Source organism: Fulmarus glacialis, unplaced genomic scaffold (genome assembly GCF_000690835.1).
Source record: "Fulmarus glacialis isolate BGI_N327 unplaced genomic scaffold, ASM69083v1 scaffold16735, whole genome shotgun sequence".
Taxonomy (NCBI): domain Eukaryota; kingdom Metazoa; phylum Chordata; class Aves; order Procellariiformes; family Procellariidae; genus Fulmarus; species Fulmarus glacialis.
This window is the reverse complement of record NW_009212500.1, coordinates 8,799-23,789: the sequence shown is the minus strand read 5'-3', so window position 1 is coordinate 23,789 and position 14,991 is coordinate 8,799. Positions and strand designations below refer to the sequence as shown.

The 14,991-nt window shown below is 50.5% G+C and overlaps 1 protein-coding gene across 1 annotated transcript; it reads left to right on the top strand.

Annotated features, from left to right (window-relative positions):
• Positions 1–4,651: 4,651 nt before the first annotated feature.
• Positions 4,652–12,453, top strand: LOC104069611 (cytochrome P450 4B1-like). The gene is made up of 12 exons (XM_009577905.1): positions 4,652–4,837; positions 5,727–5,868; positions 7,098–7,142; positions 7,822–7,949; positions 8,374–8,498; positions 8,593–8,744; positions 8,948–9,054; positions 9,863–10,053; positions 10,309–10,442; positions 10,920–10,984; positions 11,678–11,760; positions 12,285–12,453. Exons 1-12 carry the CDS (start codon positions 4,652–4,654, stop codon positions 12,451–12,453), a joined length of 1,527 nt encoding a protein of 508 aa, XP_009576200.1.
• The last annotated feature ends 2,538 nt before the right edge of the window (positions 12,454–14,991 follow it).

The window sequence follows — 14,991 nt, the reverse complement described above, 5'->3', positions numbered from 1 at the left end:
TCTGTGTTGTTATGTTATAAAAGTTTCATCTGACGCCGCACCAGCAATTTCACCAGCCTGGCCCCTCCACCTGTGGGTCTTGGGGGATTTCTGAGTTATTTTGTAGGCGATTGCTGAAAGGTACCAGCCGGATCCAGATCAGATGGTCTGGTAATTGGGTAGGTGCCACAGGACACCCCAAACAACTCCGTTGGTGCTAACCAAAGGCTCAACCCCAGCTCTCCCTGTGTTCCTCACGTGGGCCTTGGAAGACACCCAACTACAAGACATTGCTGGATTTATGAGCAGGTCTTCACACGAGGGACCCACAGTAGCAATCCCACCTTTCAATGTCCTCAGCTCCATGGAGCTCCCCTTCTCCTCCCTCCCATCCATAGTCACAGGCAAGGCCAGTCGAGAGGCTAGTTGTTCACAGACTCTTTCCTAGAGGGAGGTCTCTGAAGGAGCCTAAGGGCCATTTTAGAGCTGGTTGAGAGGAAAAAAAGCCTGGAGGAGGGACAGCTTTGGGGCAAAGCCCATGATGCATTGCAGATAGGGCATGGGGTCTCCTGTAGCATACACCACTTGAACCTAACTTCAAGGTTAATCCCAAGCATCATCACGGCAGACCTCAGACTGTCCAAACCCTCTCTGTGACCTCATCTGATAACAAAAGAAAGCGCACGGTAACATCACTGTCCTCACACCCTTTGCCTGCCGAATCTATTCAGGTCAGCCCCACATTTTCAAGGCAGCCTGCAAAGCCATAGATCTGGCTCAGGCAGCCCCAAAATGGCTCCTTGTGCTGCGTGTTCACCCTTCTCCATCTCCTCAGTTAGGCAAGAAGCCTCAGCGGAAGCCTCTCGAACAACTGCAACCCACATGTTTCCCAGCCACCTGGCCAACCACCCAACTGGCCAGCCAGCCAACCAGCCCGCACTGCCTCCTCTCCTGATGGGAAGTCTATTAATCACGGTGCTGCAGGACAGGTGGAGGATCATAGGAAGAGCTAGAGGTACTAGATGTGTTTCCTACACCTTCCATGGCCATGAGGTCCCTGGAGTCAGGTGCTCCTGCTCAGGAATGTGAAGTCGTCACAGCAAACAGGGTCCCTCTTGCTCTGGCTACAGTCAAAGCCTTCCCTGAGGAATGCCTAACCTGACAGACTGCAGCCTTCTGCCCCCGAAAGAATAACCTTTAACTCTCCTCTGAACTCTCGCACAGATCCAGCTGGCTTGGCATAACGAGAGACACCATGAAGATGGCCAAGTGTGTGAAAAGCTAATGCTGTTCAGTGCCTGCCAGGGATGTTCTCCAAGGCAATACAAGGAGAGTCAGTGTGTTCTTTAAATTTTAAAATTGTTGATGGATGTGGCTCTAATGACTTACCAGGCTCTGGCCCAAAGGATGCAGCACGTCAGCAATGGTGATGGGGAGAAAGCATGATGACAAATGCCAACCAGAGGATATAAATCCTCCTTCCTTTTCTTCCCAGTCTGAAGAACCAGAGGCACCATCTTAAAGAAGGTTACAGGGGTCCAGTTCAGGGGACAGTCATGCTGGGGAGCTGAAGAAATGTGCTAGGACAGGGCTCGTGCAGCCAAAGCACCTGAGTCTGGGGAGATATAAGAGGTTTTCAGCTGTTGTCGTTGGCTCTTTGCAATACATCTTCCTGCCATGCTAACAAAAGCCCAGTGCCGTGCAGACAGCTGTAGTGTTTACTGGGTCACCTTATCCCAGCTGAGGAACTTAGGCAATCATTATTCCTAGGGAAATGCTGAAGAAACTTAGTGTTATAGACAGATTAGCAAAAGGGTATTTGCAGCCCAGGAACAGACTAAGAGTAGATCATAGAGTTGATGTCTTTCAAGAGAAAAGTGTGTTTCTAAAGCAGTCTTCTACTACCAGCATGAAGAAGTAATGAACAGACCCCCTCTCAGCCCAAACTTTAGCAGGCATCTGGACATGCACGGTAGGAGCTCGCTGTTAACCAGCTGACATGCCCAGTGCCTTTTGTGCCCTGGGTACCCGCAATGGCAGGTGTCTCAATGTCAGCATTCTCATCCCATCTTATGTGGAAATGTCCCTAGGCTGCCAACCCCAGGATGCAAACCCAGAAATGTGTGAGGAGCTCCTGAAACATCATCACTGCTGGAGCTGGAGGCCACTGTTAGAAACTGCCACTTCCAATACATCATGCAAAATATCATCACCTGAGAACTAGGTGATGATGCACATGACAGAGACCATGTACCACACACTAGCTAATGTCAGCAGAGGGATCAATGTTCACCCAGAAAATCCACAGCTGAACTTCCAAGAGGAGTCAGAAGCAGTGGGATGCACAGTCAAACATCCCGCCAAGGGACATTTGGGGAGCCACTTGAACCCACCAGGTCCCTCTGTGAATGATTCAGCTGCGAGACTGAGTCTTTGTACAGCACTCAGCATCCTCTAGCTGTGTCGCAGGGAGGACAAATCCTCTCCCTTGCAAGGGCCCACAGGAAATATTGCAGTGCCTGTGTTGGAAAGAGGGTCAGGCTGAGTCTTCCTGCTCTGTGTACTAGTATGCCTGCCCATAAAGAGAAAAAAAAGGCATGCTGAATTACGTTGTGCATTTCAGCAAGGGAATCTGCATGGATCCAAAGTACAACTGTCCCAAATGCCCTCAGATATGGGGCTTTATACTGTGAGCTCCCAAGAAGGGTTGAGAGCTCAGAGAAGTTGCATGCAAAGATTTCAAGTGAAAAGAGAGTTGCTTTAGCAATTCTTCTTGAGGAGTGCCGTGCATCACACCTAAGCATTTCTGCAGTCTGTTGATTTTTCTCTCAAAGAGCACAGGATGAGTCCAGCTTTCGCAGCTGGTCACCTTTCTGTGCACACTCAAACTGGCACATGCTGTGACCCTCAGCCTGTTTGCGATGAGCAACATATCACAATGGATGAGCAATATATCTACAATCCCTCACATGGATTTGTAGCAGCCAGACACTTTAAGTCTCCCTGAGACTGAAATATAAATGGTACCGTCTGTACCTAGGGCTTTGCCTTTGTGATCATTAATTAATGAATAGGCAACAAGCCAGCTGAGGGAAAAGTTACTCACTTCACTAACTTTTTGTGGAGTCAGGTAATTCCCAAACAGTGGGTCTTGTAAGATTTTTCATATCTTTCTTCTGTCTAAAAAGTTTGAGTATTTTCATTGGGGCTGTGCAGATTCACTTCAGCCAGTGATCTCCATGTCTCTGGCATTATAAAAGATTCATTATCTGGACAATGAATACCAAATAAACAGTAGTTTGTTCAGTAAAATGACTCTACTAGCAGAAAACATGGCTTTCAATTGGGCATGGCGCAATTTAGACTGAAAACTAAAGGAAAGTCTTCTGATGAGGAAGACCCTCGTTTCAGAAACATATTAAGTTGAAGAGAAACACCCACAAAATTCAGCAGCCCCTATGTAGTAGCATGTCAGCCTACCAGCTTCAACAGCTGACGACTCATTTGATCCTCATAATATCCCAACACCCAAATGGGAAATGATTTCAGCCCATCTGGGGATCCTCTTCTTTGCAGTGTGCTTGGAAGTCACCCACACACGGCAGGCTTACAGCCCAAGTCCTCTACCAACTCCGCAATTCCTTCCAAGCCATTCCAGGCTTCTGCGCCTATGGGATGTGAGCCCAGGTAACCAGCAGGATCTGCTCAGAGATTGCTAGAAGGGATCCTACCTGGAACCCGACCAAGCTCTGCATTGGACAGGTAAATGTGGTGATGTGGAGCCTTTTTTGGAGGATGGTGAGATGCCGTGTAGACAGGGGAAGGAGGACTCACCAGGATTGTAGAGGGAACGTGACCTTACCACCACATCTCCCTGTGAGGTTAGACATGCCCTCAATCTTGCTGCAGCTCATGTTACTGCTCTGCTGGTCTCCCTCTCCTTGTCTTATCTATTGACCATGGTAATTCTTCTGGCAGCAGTTTTGTCTCCTGGCTTGTCTATGGTAGGACCTCTTGGAGAACAAGGCCACAGTCCCTTGTGTGCTGATCAGGTTATGTCTGGTCTCTTGATTATAGTCCGGCGGTGCTGTGTGATGTGGCAGTCACTCAGAGCACTGTTTTTACAGCTGGAGGCAGCTGGATCCGTCCAGCCCCTGTGTTTGGCAGAGGTGGCCCGTTTGTTCCTCACGTCATACAGGCGGATGAACGGCTTCCAGACCTGAATTTGGCTGAGGACAGCACAGAGCTCAGCTAGAGCCTGAGCCTGGCTACCTCTTACCTCCTCCCTCCTATGGCTTCATCCACCTGGGCATGGATGACTGCGAGTGCTTTCCCTCACTGCTGGGGTGTATGGGCCTTCAAAGAATGTGGCAAATACGTACAGGTTGTTTGTTAACAAGCCGCCTCCATCCACAGGTTGCTGGAAGGTCAAAGGCTGAGTGGGAGCAGTAGCGGGCAGTCGGGCTCCCAGCCAAGATGATGCGTGGCTTATCATGATGTTCCCGCTGCTATAAATTGCTGCCAGCAGCGCTTCGCCAGGTTCAGCTCCAGCAGAGCAGGAGGGAGAGGATTTTTACCTGCACCTAGCTCCCTGTCAGGTGCAGGTGCGGGAGGAGCAAAAGAGGAGCAGGCAGGAGAAGGCAGTATCAGGCATCTCAGACGCAGGGCCAGCATGGCATCTCTGCTGGACAACATAGCCAGACCTTCTGCTGTCATTCTGCAGCTGTCTGTGGTGCTTGGTGTCATCTTCGTGCTGCTGAAGGTGGCCCAGTTCTACCGGGAGAGGAAGAAACTCATCAAAGCTCTGGAGGCATTCCCTGGTCCCCCGAAACACTGGCTCTATGGCCACAATCATCTGGTAAGGAGGGAGCTGGATGCAGCCACGGTGGGTTTGTCCCAACAACTGTGGAAGGTATCAGTCAGGATGAGAGGGCACGCCGCGTGGGGTGTGCATGTCCCCTGCTCGTGTCCCTTCCTACAGGGGAGGACCTCTGCACAGGGAGTGCCAAGACTTTTGCAGGGCAGGCAGAAAGGGTGCTTGGATATGAGATGGTCATCATTTTGGTAAAAAACAGAGCCACGTTGCTTTCGGTCATGGGTTTAAACATGGAGTTAGGTGATTTCTGGGACTTTCATTAAGTTATTTAAATATGAGCAACCACAAAATGTCTCTCTTCCGCATTAAACCTTCTACCAATAAGAGTCACTCCCCCTACAGCCACTTAAGAAGACATGGCCACAAAAGCAGGGCATTTTATTGCAGCCATTTTCATCCTTCTATAGTGAAGATATTTTTGCTTTCACATTGCATGCCCACCTTGCACTATGGAATTTAGAGAACAAGGGTGTAACAGCCTTGGTCCTCCTGGCCTGTTTACCGGGCATCTGGCATTGCCCGTGCCCGCTGTAGCTTCCGAGTGCACTGCTCTGATCCCGGGCTGTCCTAACACAGCTCGACTGCAGCTGGGCCCTAGGTAGGGACTCTCCATGGAGCTGCCTTGTGCTGCAGGGACGTGGTGGTCCAGGCAGCTTTGCCACCTGTGCACGGTCCCTTTGCCATGCCCAGCATCTCCTCCACCCGCAGCATGGAAAGCCCCCCTGTGGCAAGGCCACCCACTCTCTCCCCATTTCCCAGGAGAGGATGTCTTGCATGTGCTTTCCATGAGCAGGCAAGTTTAGCCTCTGCTCTCCCCGGCACATCCCTCTTTTTCTGCCTGAATTCAGTCCCTGCTTAACTGTCATTGCAGATAACCACAGATAAAATACTAAATCAGACAGTGTCATGGGGAGAAGAATACCCCTATGCCTTTCCCAGGTGGTTTGGACCAGTCCTGCCTTCTCTAGTAATCCACCATCCTGAATATGCCAAAAGCATACTTGGCCAAACGGGTAAGTCTTTACATCTGGTTTTGGGAAGTCATGTCTTTGACACTTCCCTACCGAGAAAATCATGGGAAACTTGCCTGGAGTCATCCCCTCTGCCGGCTTCTTTCACAGCTATTGCAATTCCTCCTTTACTCCCCTTCACAAACTCCCAGCCCACGCCAGATTTCATGGAACAGTTTGTATTCTCATTGTCCTGGTTTCAGCTGCAATAGCGTTAAATTTCTTCCTAATGCTGTGTTTTGGATTTAGCATGAGAAGAACGTTGATAACACACTGATGTTTTCGGTTGTTGCTAAGTACCCTGCTACTCGAGGACAACTCCCATGCTCTGCCAGGTGAACAGAATGGGAGGGAACATAGCCGAGACAGCTGGCCCAGCTGGCCAATGGGGTATTCCATACCATATGACATCATGTTCAGTATATAAATGGTAGGCGTGTTCCAGGAAGTAGTGATCACTACTTGGTTACTGGTCAGTGTGGGTGGTGAGCAATTGCATTGTGCCTCACTTATTTTGTATATTCTATCATTATCATCATTATTACCATTATTATTATTATTTTCCCTTTTCTGTTCTATTAAACTGTCTTTATCTCCACCCATGAGTTTTTCTCACTCTTACCCTTCCAATTCTCTCCCTGTCCACTGGGGAGGGGGGGGAGGTGAGGAGCGGCAGCGTGGTATTTGGCTGCCTGCCAGGTTAAACCACGACATTCATGCAAAACAGTGACGAAGTGCCTGTTCCTCCCAGTCCACTGTCTCCATTATCGTTGGTTTTACTGTCTTCTATGACATCTACCACCACAATATCTGTGCTTCCCAGTAAATCCAATAATATGGGTGAGCTGGCATGTCAATGGCTCTCAAAAGACATCTTAAATCTTCTCCTCTGCTCCTTTCTGTGGAGCATGGTGCCTACGAGTGGTACATACATGGGCATCTCCAGTAACTCCCATCCTTTGTTCTCAACTTTGAGATTTGCCATGGCCATTTCTTTTCTACACACATTTTTCATTATACCTTTCTCTGGTTTTCTCAAGTCCACTGAGGTTATATTTGTAGAAGACCACTTTTAAACTCTACCTCTAGTGTTAGTGTATTTTACGTATTGAAACGAGACTAATTCTACCTTGTGATTTAGAGGACAAACTCTAATGTCAATTTATTCTGAATTTTCTTTTTTGTTATGTTGAATTCATTAGCCATTCGTACTGTTATACTTTCTTTTACAGATCGCAAGCCCAATGTACCCTACAAATTCTTAGTTCCCTGGATTGGTAAGTCATTCTCTTCCATTATCCCTTTCTGCTGTGTTGCACATTTCATCAGCTTCTCTCTTGCCTTCCTTTATTTTGCTTTCTTCCATTCTAAAACCAGAGCTTGCAAATGGGAGTGTTTGTTTAGGTGTGAGCGTTAGTACCAGTGGTGCCCACCTGGTCATGGAGCACATCAGGTGGCTTTGCCTTGGATCACAAACCCTGGCCTTCACAAAGGGGTTTGGTCAGGGACTGAATGCTACCATGGATAACTGGGGTGAGACACACCAAGGACAGGGAAGTTCATGGCTTGCACACAGCTTTGAGGTAGCCCTCCAGGGTCCTGCTAACACCCGCAATAGTGTGTGCTGCAAAAGCCACACAAGTATTTAATTTAGGGCAGAAAAACCCATCTGAGAGAGCAAGTCCTGTGCCTCTGCCATCAAGGCTTTGGTTTCAGGGTAGATTATGCACGCACAGCCGGTTGCAGTGAAGGACGTGAGGGCATGCTTCTCCTCCATCCAAAGAACACCGCTGTGAACAGCCTCAGAGAGGCTGGAGAAAACACTCTACCACCAACTGTTCCTCCCCCCAGACCATGCGCATTAGCATGCGCTTGGCCAAAAACTGTAGTGAGGCTGTCAGAGCCATGACCAGAGTCTGGAGGAGCTGATTGCACCTTTGCTGATTGTGTCTCCAGGGCAGGGGCTGTTGACGTTGGATGGAACCAAATGGTTCCAGCATCGGAAGCTGCTCACCCCAGCCTTTCATTACGACGTGCTGAAATCTTATGTGGCCCTGATGTCAGACTCAGTCAAAGTGATGCTGGTAGGAATCACCACTCCTGCTACCTTTAACTTTCAGCAAAAATAATAAGGTCTGGGAATGACTGAGGGAAAGAAACTGGACTTAGATGGTTCCTAGAGTTTCCCTGAACTTTTTGGGTACTTTTGAAGTTCTGAAATTGCTCCCCTCACCTTCGTCGGTCCATTCCACTTATTCTCTCTTCCATTTCTTCTTTCCAATAAAATCAACCACTGCTAGAATATCCTTTCTTAGCCTAGTAATGGTAAACCTGGAAAAAGAAATACACAGAAGAGTTTTGTTAGATTCACAGAATATATAGTGAACTAGGGCCTCTGCTTGCAGAAAAGAAAGTCATTAGCAGTGTGGATCTGGGAAGAGGGACAGGAAAATATGACCTGATAGTAGATGGTAGTCTGTCCCTCCTTACCCCTGTCTCTACCACTAGGATAAATGGGAAAAGAAGAACACAGAAAGGAAGTCAGTGGAGCTCTTTCAAGACGTCAGCTTGATGACGCTAGACAGCATCATGAAATGCGCCTTCAGTTGTAATACCAGCTGTCAGACTCAGAGGTCAGTGCCTGAACTTTCAAATTCTGGGAAAGCAAGTGCTCCTGTTTCCCCTCTCATGTCGCTGACACCAGCTTTAACCTTGGTTGCCTTACAGCAACTCAGACTATTATATCAGAGCTGTTTATGACCTGAGCTACCTCGTGAGCAATAGAGTCCAGACTTTTTCTTACAAGGATGTCTTCTATGACTTGACTCGCAAAGGCCGTGACTTTCAGGATGCCTGTAAGCTGGCCCATGCCCACACAGGTATTTCTCCCCTTTTCTTCCCAGCCCTGTCTCCCAGCTGAACCTCTCCCCTACTTGTATCTGGAGCAGCTTGGAGCGGGGTGGCAGCATGCACTGGCCAGAGGGTTACACATTAAACAGAGTCCAAGCTGCTGACCGAGCAGACAAGTACATGAGGTCTCTGGAGGGGCAGGACGCATCTAACTGATCATTCTTCTATGCAGATAAGGTAATAAAAGAAAGAAAGATGTTGCTCTCCAGTGAGGAGGAACTGGACAAGATCCAGAAGAAGAGACACCTGGATTTTCTGGACATTCTTCTTTGTACCAAGGTGAATGTTTGAAATAATCGTATCAAATGCCAAAGAACGTATCTGCGTGGCACCGAGAATGCATCAGAACCCCTCGCTGGAGTTGCTGGCAACAGCTTCTGCACTCCAGATTTCCTAGCTCAGGGAAAGGTGGATTGAAAGAGAAGGAAATACAAATGTGTGAGGATGCAGTGATTGAACATAAATAGCTCGGACAGACTTTCATCTTCCTTGATCACTTTCATTGAGCTCACTAATAATTTAAAATAAGCGAGCTGACAGAAACCAGAGAAGAATGAGATCTTTGGAAAGGTTACAAGGAGGCCACCTTGGCTGTAGTCCTCTTAAGAGGTTTTGTTTCTTACCTTCTGTAATTTTACCTTCACAGACACCTTCAGATACTCTGAACAGAAGCTGCCACGTGGTCTTCAGGAAGGAGATGCACTCTGTGCTCACTCTGTCTTTCTGGAGCCACTGCTTTCTTTTGTGTCTCAATCTGAAACAAAAGTTGTCCAAACCAAACAACTGAAAAACGTAACAGGGACCCTTGGTAGGGGATCAAATAGGGTGTCCTTATGAAGGGCTGGGATCTGGTATCCCTCCGAAGCCTAACTCTAGCTCTGTTGACTGCAGAGTCAGCAATCAGTGGGTCTGACTGTTCTCACATGTATTGGTTATATTTTCTACTGGCTTACTTCCTGATGTACAGGGAGATACAAGAGACACCAAATCGGGCCCTTCTTCACCAGCATCTGGGGTTATTTTTATACCCAAAGGAGCAGGTCCAATTAATGTGCACTTGAGAATGATATACTCTCCTCTTTGTTAGGATGCAAATGGAGTTGGGCTATCCGATGAGGACCTGCGTGCCGAGGTGGACACATTCATGTTTGAGGGTCATGATACCACAGCCAGCGGGATTTCCTGGCTCTTGTACTGCCTGTCGTTATATCCAGAGTACCAGCAACGGTGCAGGGAGGAGATCCAGGGGATCTTGGGAGACCGAGATACCATTGAGTGGTGAGCTAGGACTTGTATTCCTTTACTTTGAACTCTTTTCACTCATCCTGAGAAGGAAACTTCATCCACCTTATTCTGCATATGCACTGGGGCATTCTGCTTTTCACTTAGCAATGCTGGCAGCAAAGGGAGGACTAGGAGAAAGAGAAACCCCAAGAGGAGATGGGAGACACAGTGGTCCAGCCCACCCAGTCCCCGTTGCAGGTGTCCTCATTGCTGCCGCTGCCACAGCCTGACCCCCCGGTTTGCTTTCAGGGAGGACCTTGGGAAGATGACTTACACGACAATGTGCATCAAAGAGAGCTTGCGCCTGTTCCCACCAGTTCCTTCTGTGTCCCGATACCTCTCTAAGTCTGTCACATTTTCTGATGGACGCAGCTTGCCAGCAGGTCTGTTGAGTTTGTTCATCCTTCACACTGCTGTCCGTGACAAGTTGGGCATCCTCGCTAGAGCTGCTCTGCGGAGGGGCTGGTGGGGCTTCCAGCCTCTCTTCTCTTTCCAAAGGGTTGTTCAGGGCCACCACAGCTCACTATCACAGCTCTCCTGGAAGGGTGACTGGAGAAAGTCCAAGGACATGCTCCAGGGCACTGGGGTATTCACAGAGCTCGAAGGGGACTTGCACAGGGTTGATCCTGGCCAAGACTAAAAGTTCATCCAAGTACCAAAATGGGGCCCAGCTCTGAGGCCATTGTTTCTTCCATGGGAGGGTTTCAGGAGGTGACCTGGCTGGACAGGCTGGGCATCATCCCTGCCAGATCTCCTGCAACAGACCCTGCAGAGCTCAGGGAGGGAGAGCATCCCACAAACACCTCTCCTGAGTCTTCACTCTGAGATGTCACCAGCTTTTTCTCACTTTTTGTTTCCAGGCTGCCAGGTTGGACTGAACATATTTGCTATTCACAGGAATCGGGATGTGTGGGAAGACCCCGAGGTATTTTGCCTTTATAACGAGAAAGGGAAGATGATCTCTGAGCCCAGGCATCCACTCCCCTTGAACAAGGCAGCCTGCACCTCCCTGCAATGTTTTTTTTTTCCCCCTCTTATTCCAACAGTCCATATCTAAATGCAAAGTTCAATGAAGTTACGAGACACGCCAAAGGCTTTGAACATGACAAAGTGCTGGGAAAGGATGTTGAATAGTCTAACTTCTTGCATGGTGACACAGAGATACTCAGACTACTTTCAGCTGGATAGACTTAGGTCCCAGAGTGGTATAAGTCCCAAGCCCTCCAAGCATTGTGTGATTTGAAGCTGATGTCTTACAGGCTTCAAGGAAAGAAATAGCCAGAAAATCTGAAGAAGGATCCACAGCTGCCTCTCTTCAGTGGCTCTCTGGAGAGGCAGGATTAGGCACCTCTGGACAGGAGGGAGTCTGACTTGATCATTGCTGCCATGGATGAGAAAATGCCTGCAGGCATCTTGGGCGCTGTAGTGGGTGATCTGGATCAAGGGGAAGATCCACATGGCCATCAGTGCCCTCTTCTCATCCACCTGGCTGGCTTTGCAGAGGGATGAATATCAGCAGCAGAGGCCACATCCAGCCCTACCTTGGGGACTAGGGGAGAAGCTGGTGCTGCTCATGTCAGAACCAACACTGACCAAACAGCCTTTGTTGCTCCCACAGGTGTATGATCCCCTGAGGTTTTCTCCAGAGAACTCAGCACAGAGGCACTCCCATGCTTTCCTGCCTTTCTCCGCTGGATCCAGGTGAGAGCGCCTTCATCCCTCTCCTTCCCCGTAGGCTGCCTTGCATGGGAGACCTAGCTCAGAGCCAAACTCCTGAAGCTAATCCTCCCTCAGTGCCCATGAGCCAAGTTGGCTTGGCCAACTCCAGCAGGCTTTCCATAACAGGATCTCCACCATGCTCCATCAGCTCCAGAGCGCTTCCCACACCCCAAGCTCTGTGATCGCTGTGGAGTTTCTGAAGTGTCTGGATTTTGAGCTGGATCCATACAGCACTCTCTAGTGAAGAAATCCCCAGTTCTCTCAATTTCATATTTTTTTCCAATGCTTATTAACAAACAATGGCAATACCCCACCGCAGAGCTGGGTGCATTTTGGTGTGGCATGAGAGGATTCCTAGATAAGCTGTGGCATCATCCTTGCAGCAGCTGGAGGTCCCCCAGCACCCCAAAGGTGTTGTTTCAAGAAGCTCATGCATGGGCTGAACCCAGCTCTGGGGCGGTCAGGGATGAAAGCTGCAGTAGGGGCATTTGTCATCCTCTCCTCAGGAACTGCATCGGGCAGCAGTTTGCCATGAATGAGATGAAGGTGGCTCTGGCCCTGACCCTGCTCCGCTTCAAGCTCTGCCCCGACCCGTCCAAGCCTCCCACACTGATACCGCAGCTTGTCCTCAGGTCCAGCAATGGGATCCACCTGCATTTGAAGAAGATTCACTGACCCTGTAGGGTACCACGGTGGGGGGCAAGCGCTTTCCCAAGGACCACCCTCCACCCAGAAGTGTAAGAGGGGGACAACAAACAGACCCACCCTGGCAATCTTGGACCTCTCCCACATTAACCTCCCTCCCTGCTGTCGTCCAGGGGGGCACGCTGGGCCCCCTCGCACACACACCGAACCCAGCAGGTCCAGGTCCCATCCTTGCATGGGGAACAGCACTGCCAAGGGAATTTTACAGCACGGCTGTGCCTCAGCCTTCACCTCCACGGGCATCCTCCGTGTCCTGCTCATCTCCTCACCTCCAGCCCGCCCTTGCACACTGCCTGGCGGGACTTCTGTCACCTGCCTGTGTATTTGCAGCATTGCCAGTTCCCTGCTCAGGCACGGCCGTGAATAACGCCAGTGTGGTTTGCACAGATGTCTAAAGCCTGGACACTGCCCAAGCACGACATCCCTCCCCTGCCTCCAGCCTGGGTGTGCCGGGGCAGGAGAGCTCCTCCCTGCAGCCATACTGCATCCCCACGCACCACCCTCCAAATTATTCCCCCTAATCCGTTCTGGGGCTGGCGCTGTGCCTGCTGGTACGGAGAGGAAGGCCAGCGGGTTTTTCTGCCCCGGCACTGAACTTCCTTGAGCTGAGGGTGCTCAGGAGCCAGCTCAGAGACGTGTCACCAGCTAACCTGGAGAAAGCACTCACCAAGGTGAAAACAACGTGTGGTCAGCCTTCTTCTCCTCTCTAAAATGAGAATAAAGCCTTGTGGAGATGCTCCCCAAGTGTGGCTTTGGCTTCCTTTGTATTTGGGGGGCCAGGGGAGTACAGAATCAGTCCCAGCAGCCCAGAGGCAATGCTGTGCCCAAGGGTGCAGCCCTGCCAGTGTTTTTTCAAGCCGCAAGGGCTGTTTCAGTGGTTTTGCCCCCCCCTTGAGCCTGAGGAGCCTGTTTCCACCCCTCCCATGCCAAGGGTCACCAAGCCCTCACCTTTGCCTCTGGGAGTTTCCGTGGTAAGAAAACAACTGAAACGATCTGGGGTCAAACAAAGCAAAGCAGAAATCACCACCCCGTCCCCCCCAAATGCTGGCAAAAAGAAAATGGATCCAAAAAAAGTCCCGAGAGGGAGCACGAGTCCGTCTCAAGCCCTTTTCTGCAGAGGCTAAGAACTGACCGCTCAGTACATGAGTGAGCTGCCCAAGGGGTGCAGGTGGGCGCTGGCCCTGGGGCCAGGCTTGTTTTGGGGGTGCAGGGACCTACTGCAGGCCCTCACCCCAGCACCGGCCATAGGCTGGCTCCCAGGCCAAGGTGGAGCTGCTGGGTGAGCTGCAGGTCCAGGGTGGGAAATGGATCACTAGGTGGCAGTGGGAGACCCAGAAAAACCCAGAGTCCTCCCTGGTCCCTGGCAAAACCCCCTGAGCTTGGCAGGGAGCATGGCCAGGCCCAGCAGGCAGCCGATGGGCCCCATCCCTGGGGGCATCCCCGACCCCGTCCCATCCCCACCCTCAGCCGTGCGAGGCAGCAGAGCAGGCACCGTTCTGCCGTGGTCCCCAGCACAACAGCGGTGTTATCCACGGCACAGGGAAAGCTTGTCGCTGTGAGTGCCTGGGCACTCAGCAGGCATCAGGGGAAACTGAGGCATGGAGGGCTGCACATATGCTGTGCCATGGTGGGAGACAAGGCTGTTTGTCCAGCTCTCACCCATGGCAATAGCTTCACCAGCAGGCACTAAGATAGCCAAACTGTGTCCGTCTGTATGGGCAGCTCACCTCTGCTGATGGCCAGACCAGGACAGCCAAATCTGAGCATCTCCACATCTCCTGCAGCCCCCTGCTCCCCGTCTCCGCCGCCTGCTGCATCCTTAATTTGAGAAACAAAATTCCTCTAGGGCTGGATCCAGACCTTTGTTTTGTCCCTCTTGGTACCTAACGGGATAGGGATGCTGTGAATAACCAGCAAGGTGCAGCTTGTATTTATTTTGCAAGGCAGCTGGAGACAGAGTTCCTCTTCTCCCAACCCTCCCCTTCTCACCCGCAGGAAGAGACCGGGCACAGGTTGCGTAGGTGCCGAAGCCACCACCCTTGTACCAACAGCGGTCTCAGGCTGGTCTCAAAGGTCAGACTCCAGCTCTCCTTCTCCCCAGCTCCAGCACAGCGAGGCTGTTGGAGGGCAGCAGTTTGACACAGGTTTTCATTACCGGCCCTATTTGTCAGACATTTCAGCCACCCATCTGGGAACAAGCAAGCCACCTTGCAGCTCTGCTCATCCACTCTCCAGCTTGTGGTCCAAGCAACGAGCTTGGGGAGTCCTTGGCCACAAAGACCCGGCCCTGTCTCGTTGGTGGTGGGTTGCAAAGGAAACTAGGTGGCACTTGAAGATGTCCCTACAGCATCTTCTGGTTTGGGCATAGGGTGAATAAGGCCAGAACAGGAGAAGATAGATCTGATGGGGACCCAGAGCTGCTGCCCATTCCTGTGTCTGTACGGTGCCCTGTTTGGCCTCCCAGCCCTGTGTTTTGAGGCCATCACCTTATTCACTGCCATGACTGAG